The sequence below is a fragment of the Papilio machaon genome, chromosome 10 (assembly GCF_912999745.1).
Source record: "Papilio machaon chromosome 10, ilPapMach1.1, whole genome shotgun sequence".
NCBI classification, from domain to species: domain Eukaryota; kingdom Metazoa; phylum Arthropoda; class Insecta; order Lepidoptera; family Papilionidae; genus Papilio; species Papilio machaon.
The window spans coordinates 6,700,642-6,707,598 of NC_059995.1; the positions used below are offsets into that span (position 1 = coordinate 6,700,642).

General features: G+C 35.3%; 1 protein-coding gene across 1 annotated transcript; it reads right to left on the bottom strand.

Annotated features, from left to right (window-relative positions):
* Positions 1–4,850: 4,850 nt before the first annotated feature.
* On the bottom strand, positions 4,851–6,264 carry LOC106718195 (V-type proton ATPase subunit e 2-like). Its single transcript, XM_014512205.2, has 4 exons — positions 6,032–6,264; positions 5,552–5,599; positions 5,147–5,234; positions 4,851–4,931 (listed from the first exon to the last, which is right to left on the bottom strand). Exons 1-4 carry the CDS (start codon positions 6,211–6,213, stop codon positions 4,878–4,880), a joined length of 372 nt encoding a protein of 123 aa, XP_014367691.1. The 5' UTR covers positions 6,214–6,264; the 3' UTR covers positions 4,851–4,877.
* Between the last annotated feature and the right edge of the window lie 693 nt (positions 6,265–6,957).

The window sequence follows — 6,957 nt, forward strand, 5'->3', positions numbered from 1 at the left end:
GGCTATTGTGGAAGCGGATCCATCGCAAACCACGTCCGAGTTAGCTGCAGGCTGCGATGTTAGTGATAAAACTGTTTTAATTCACTTGAAGCAAATTGGGAAGATTAAAAAGCTTGAAAGGTGGGTACCTCACGAATTGACTGAAGCAAACCGGCAAACGCGCGTCGACTGTTGCGTTACATTACTAAACCGGCACAATAATGAAGGTATTTTAAACCGAATCATTACCTGTGATGAAAAATGGGTTCTTTACGATAATCGGAAGCGCTCAGCGCAATGGTTGGATCCTGGCCAGCCAGCCAAATCCTGCCCCAAGCGAAAATTAACCCCAAAAAAGTTACTTGTAAGCGTTTGGTGGACTAGTGCCGGTATTGTTCATTACAGTTTTCTCAAATCTGGCCAGACTATTACGGCTGATGTCTATTGTCAGCAATTGCAAACCATGATGGAAAAGCTAGCGGCTAAACAACCTAGGCTGGTCAATCGCTCCACGCCACTGCTGCTTCACGACAACGCTAGACCACACACTGCGCAACAGACGGCTACTAAATTAGAAGAAGCTTCAATTGGAAAGTCTAAGACATCCTCCGTACTCCCCGGACCTTGCTCCAACAGATTACCATTTTTTTCGAAATTTGGATAACTTCTTGCAAGGGAAAAAATTCAACTCCGATGGGGCAGTCCAAATCGTCTTCAAAGATTTTATTGATTCCCGTCCGACTGGTTTTTTTAGTAAAGGGATCAATGAACTACCTATGAGATGGCAAAAGTGCATAGAAAATAATGGTTCATACTTTGATTAATTAAATATATTATGTTAAAAAATATTCGACTTTTTGTTCCTCCCATACAAAACGCCAATTTCATATGTAGGACCTAATATGATGTCGAAAGTCACTTGAAAAGCCCGCAGTGTGGCGCTAGCGGCGACAGGAAGTTAACAGGAAATGGCCATTAATGGCGGCCGCACCGGAAGTGACGCCATTACGGCGCTAGTGCTGCTCAAATAATTAACTTGGCAACGTGTTTACACTGCAAAGTCGATATTAATGTAGCAAAATCAAGAGTGATATAAAATGAAGTCAAAGTAGACAAATGTGGAGTAAAACGATGAAATTTTATGGTATTATTGTACCGTAATGTATTGTAATTTGACACCTGCATAAGCTAGACGTTTTCTATTGTTTTACCCACCTTTGTGATGGAAACAATTGAGGGTAAATAATCAGGAATAGATGAGTCTAACAGTAGTCGAACACCGACTGAAATCATGATGATGAGTCGGGTATGAAATCTGAATAAGAAGAGGGTGGTTGTCAATAACTTAAATGCCGACAGAGCTAGAAGCTTTATTGCATAACATCGTTATTCTATTCATTAAAAAGCTATTGCGAATGCTGAAATATCAAACATTTTTCATTCTCCAGTTGCAGTAGAAGTTTGCCAATAAATCGTGTGTCGAGTTCAAGTGAAAAAGATCAAAGTGTACCCGCCATCTCTTGTAACGAGTTTCAAATTGGAAAATCTACTTAGGAGCTAACTTCGGAAACTTGCGTCGCCGACTCTTTTGTTTTCTTTTTATACCAATTTTCTCCACGGACTGCGGCTTCGGTATTACATAAGTTTTCCGGACAGAGTTATTTTGTTTTAAAATTCGCAACACATTATTGTGTACGCATACATCGTCTTAGTTTATTTATAATCAAGGGAGTTGTTTTCGAGCAAATATATTTACGATTGTCTTTTGTTTTAAATGTTTGTGTTCGAGTGAACAAGTGGCAATTGTTTATTTAACACCTAATCTATCAAAAGGTGGTGGAAAATATTAGCTTTGCCATAAGCAACGTCCTTTGTGTACACCGAATAGATCTCACGATTAAGGTCATCTCTCTCATTTTAATTACCTTCCTATAGCCAGTTATAATGGTAATGTTCATTTATGTGACTAGTTACGTACGATTCGAAACAATCCAGCAGTATTTAGCATTGTTAGCTAAGTTAGAATTAAAAAGAGATTAGTGTTAACAAATGTTTCTATGAACTTCAAGTACACTAGTAAATTCGAATTGTTCTTTGAAAAAAGTACAATTTTCTATTTTAATGCAACACACAATGCATTCGCTAATGTGAAACCCGAGTGCGAACGTAGATTAAAAAATCATCCAGGATAATAAAGAAGTTATCGGCTGTGAGATCTGACGCTTGTGCCTAGCGAATGGGAAAAAAGTAAAAAGGCGGGAATTTGATTCATAATGGCGTCAAACATGGCGGCACTGATTGCGATCTGAAAGGGAGATAGCGATGGGGTGGCTAGCTTTGTCTTGCGGTTGATGACTATTACGTCGCTTTGTGTAAATGCCAAATGAGTATCTGCCAGCAAAGTTACTCGTCATCGCTCGATTTTATATTGATTTATTTAAATAGATTAATGTCATTTGATTTTTAAACTAACATGGCAACTCTAGAACCAGTGTTACAGTATGTTACAATATTTTTTTTTTAAATCATTGTAACCAAAATCTTCTAATTGACAATTTTGTTGTTTATTAAAGTAATTTTGGGTGAGATGAAAGTTAGGTTTCCTTCCCCAATTAAATAAGTAAAGGAAACCCTGATCTAACATATTTCTTTCCATATAAACTGTTTTTGAAACATAGTTGTAAACATGTAAATCCTTAGCAAATTCACCAAGGATTTGCCAACCTCTGTCCGTAATCGGAAAAGGAATTGGCCGATGGGGTAAAGACGTAGAAATCACTAGCTATAAGAAGAAAACAACCGATCGAAAAAAGGGGTAATAAAAAAATGAGTAAGCCGAAAAATTTCTTACTTATCTTGTGGCACTCGGAATAAGGTTTATTTTGCTTTAATATGGTATTTGTTAAATGTTAAACAAGTGTTGTCTTTTCGCGGGTATTTGAATACAATACAAAGTGTAATAAAATAAACTGGCCGCAATAATTTTTATTGTAAGAAGGGCCCTCGAATTATCATTTAGATGGGGAGCGTCGCAATATGGCGCGAATTTGGCTGAGGGGCAGAAAAAAATAGATCGGCAAACAGCCGACGCGTCAATTGAGTTACGCACGGGGATGACCGGTTGCAATGGGGATTTTCGAGGATTTTGGGAATTGCGATAGTTGATTGCAACTTTGTGTTTTGTTATTTTCACGAAAAGATATTGCAACGTGTATCAAATCACGATAGTAGCTTAGTATATCAGTTTCAACACCTAAAAATAAAAATATAGTGTTAAAGAAACATAAAAATACCTTCACAAGCACAAGAAAGTACTGATAATTGCCTAACCATTTTTGATTTATCGTGTCAAACCATTCTTATCTCATAAATCAGAAACTACGTACTTAAATTTACTAAAAAAACTTGTATACCATATATACGGAAACATAAAACATAAAATTTGACATGTGGTTCTATTGAATTTCTACTTTTGTTTAATTTTTTCGACATTAAAACTGCGCTGTGCATCATTGAAATCTGTTTGTGTATTCATAACAATCGTCGAGGTTTAATACAAGTATAAAATGTTAATGTAAACGTCTCGTCGTCACCAACAAGTATTAATGACGATCTCCCCACAAAGAAGCTATTCCCCGGGAACACATTAGTCTGCCGTCCGATGGGGTGAGGCTGAAACTCTATCATAAGCGATAGCGATTTTAATATTTATAGTACTATTTTCTTTTTAATTCTCCACCAGCCTATGTCACTTAAGTACATCTTACTTACTACAAATGTGATTTAAAGAAACTTAAAACATAACAAAGTGGCACCAGAAGTGACAAAAAAATTACATGTTTTCTTTTAGTTTTTGATCAACATTTTTTTATTGAATGCAGTTTAAAGTATGCAAATCGTTTAATACGTATTAAGGCAATTATTAATAGTGATTTAAGTTAGTGAAGAACTAAAAAAAGATATAGTTAAAACCTTTGATAATTTTGGTGAAAGACAGAAATCGCTATTCTATGTCTAAAGGAGTAATAGGCTTATATTCGCGAGCTAACAAGCTGGGGCGAGGGGCGCGGGACGGCGCGGGGACGCCAAATGGAAACAGAATCAGCGCTGATAAATGATTTCGGTACAAATGTTATTTTGATCTTTAGCGATATCCTCTGCTATGTTGTGGGGGTGCTGTTGGGCGCGCGCCATTACAATTCCATTCGGATACTTTGATTGCTTTGTGTTTGTGCCACTTGGGGTAAGCAAATGGTACAAGTCTAATGTGTTAAGTGTGCTTGATAGGTATTGTTTTTGTGTTTCCACTGTCCTGAAACATGTATTAACATCAATATTGACATGGCTCTTATTCTTCTGTAAAATACAGAGATAGGTATTAATTATTACGTTCTTACACAGATGTTTGATACAATGTTGCTATGCTGAAGAGTTACTACGAAGAACAGTATTGTTTTATGTTATGGAAGTCTTTATATTATTGTACAGGCTTACAGAATCCAATGAAGGATCTAATGTTCAAATGTATCTTTGTAAATTTTAAACTAAATCTTTGAGTCACGATTGTTAAATTAAATTGTCAAGTAACTTTTTAAAGAAGAGTTTTATTGAAATTATGTTTAGTTAATAATAAAAGCGACAACTATTTTGAGATCATCCTGTCACCTGTAAGTAAAAAAAATTAAGATTTCTTATACAAAATCTACACCAAAAGTTATTTAATGATTATTAAACGATTATGAGTTCAGAAAGACGTAGTTTTCTTTCCATTTTCCTTTCTATTCAAAACCCTCTTCTTTTAAAGTGCTTAGTAATAAATTTAACCACTAAGAGATTACTAAAATTAGTAGTAGTGTAAAAAGCAAATCTCACCTGTCATTAGTAGTTTACAAGGATTACTAGTAATCCGAAACCTCCTCATCCTTTAAGTCGGAAGCTTTTAATGGATTTCCCTGTAATTGTAACAATAATCTTAAAAAACAATTTTTGCAACCCCGAAATTTTACTAATATTATAAAATAAGTTTGGATGAATGGATGTATGATTCCAAGTAACTAAAGACTGTATGGATCTAGACTCCGACTTTTTTTTATTTATTTTAACTTAGCTCTTGTGACAAAGTTTTGTAATTAAGAACGAGATTATAAAAGAAACAGAATATTATAACCTTTGCATGAGCAATCCAAGCAACAGTAGTGTTATGCATCCGTGGACCCATGATAGGATTCATCTGTCCTATGTAAACGGTTACCCAGCTGAAATAATATATAAGCTGAGATCATCACCTCATACAAATCCGAAATATACGAGAGTAAGTCTACCGTAAGTTAAGTGACAAGGTCTTAATACTACGCCGGTCCCGATTGGTTTTATTTCAACAAACAATTGGTTGTGTGTCAAACACTCCTTGAATTATTTCGCAAGATGCAGGATGCATCACGGTGTTTACATTCACCGTAAAAACGTGGGTTTCATGTATGGAATACAGTTCCTTTGTTATCATAAATGGAAGATAAGTGAAACGGTTTACGCTTTTTTAATGAGTGAAGAAAACTATGAAATTAAAACTTACAAGATCCATATGCAGAATATTGACAGCATAATACTGCATCTGATAATTCTGAAAATACAAATCAACATCAAATAGATTATAGTAGAATAAGCAGGATTATAAAATAATAAGGTTTTGACAATGACTTCGTTCGCGCGGAATAAAAAAAACTTAATTAGTATCGTATGTGTTCTTCCAAACTATGCTCTACATCTGTGTCAAATTTTAACGAGATTCGTTGAGCCGTTTTGGAGATACTTTCTTACAAACTGCTATCTATCCCTCAATCCATCCATTCATCTATCCATTTAAACGTTCGCAATCATAATATTAGTCAAATAATACGAATTTGTTATCATGGTACATTTGAGCCAGTCACTTCATGGAAATCCATTGAGCCGTTCTGCAGATACCTTCCAACAAACATCCATCTAAAGTTTTGATTTTATAGTAATAGTAGGATTGAGTTCCTATGATAAAGTTTTCATGAAATTTTCTTACACTTTATTAGGAGATTTCCGTACGAGTAATGGTAATATAATGAAAAGCCCACCAAAAACACCGGTTAGAATATAAATTGGATTATACTGGCCCGGAGTTGGAAAACCAGTATCATTTTTCGCTCTAAACCATATACCGTCTATTACCGTATCACCAAATATACCCGTATCAGAATTATCCATGCTTGCTTCAACTTATACCTTTAAAATATTTCTTATATTAATAATGTCTAGCGGTTTTACACTCCGAGGGTCTTCAGAAAACTTTTTATAATGTCAAATTAAAAAGATTTACTTTTTATTTGACAGTCATGTTGACAGTCTAATTCTTTATAAATAACCGCTGGATAGATCTCTCCTTGGGAATAATAGCTTTTGATTTATTCTGACATAAAAGCGCCAGTTGCTGTTACTTCCGGCTAATTCTTTGTATATTTTTAGTTCGAATTTCAAATACCGCTTTCAACCATTACCGACAGCGCCAACATGGCGAAAATCAACTAGGAACAAAATACCACGGATAATAGCCTGTCCAGTGGAACAAAGAGGTCAGTGGTCGACAATCGTTAGGTTTGTATACGGCCAGTATCATATACACTTTAATAGCTTAAATCCTCATTTAAGAAAACACCAACTTACTAATGTTGTAAATGCGGATGTGTGGATGTATGGATGGATGGATGGATGGCTGTTGGTTTGAAGGTATCTTCGGAACGGCTTCACGGATCTTGATGAAATTTGGAGAAAATTAGAGCATAGTCTGAGGACACATAGAACACATAGGCTACTTATTAAGTTTTTTTAATTCTGCGCGGACGGAGTCACGGGCGATAGCTAGTATCTTATAAATGTTATGCTATATTAGTTATATTATCAAATACATAATTGTGAGATAGTTTATCATATTAAAATAAATCTATGAGATAT

Excerpts from the sequence above, each read along its gene's own strand:
- LOC106718195 (XM_014512205.2), bottom strand. The coding sequence starts at position 6,213 with ATGGATAATTCTGATACGGGTATATTTGGTGATACGGTAATAGACGGT. Across the intron at positions 5,235-5,551 it reads ATATTCTGCATATGGATCTT|CTGGGTAACCGTTTACATAG; the intron begins GTAAGTTTTAAT and ends ATATTATTTCAG. Across the intron at positions 4,932-5,146 it reads CTTGGATTGCTCATGCAAAG|GGAAATCCATTAAAAGCTTC; the intron begins GTTATAATATTC and ends TTACAATTACAG.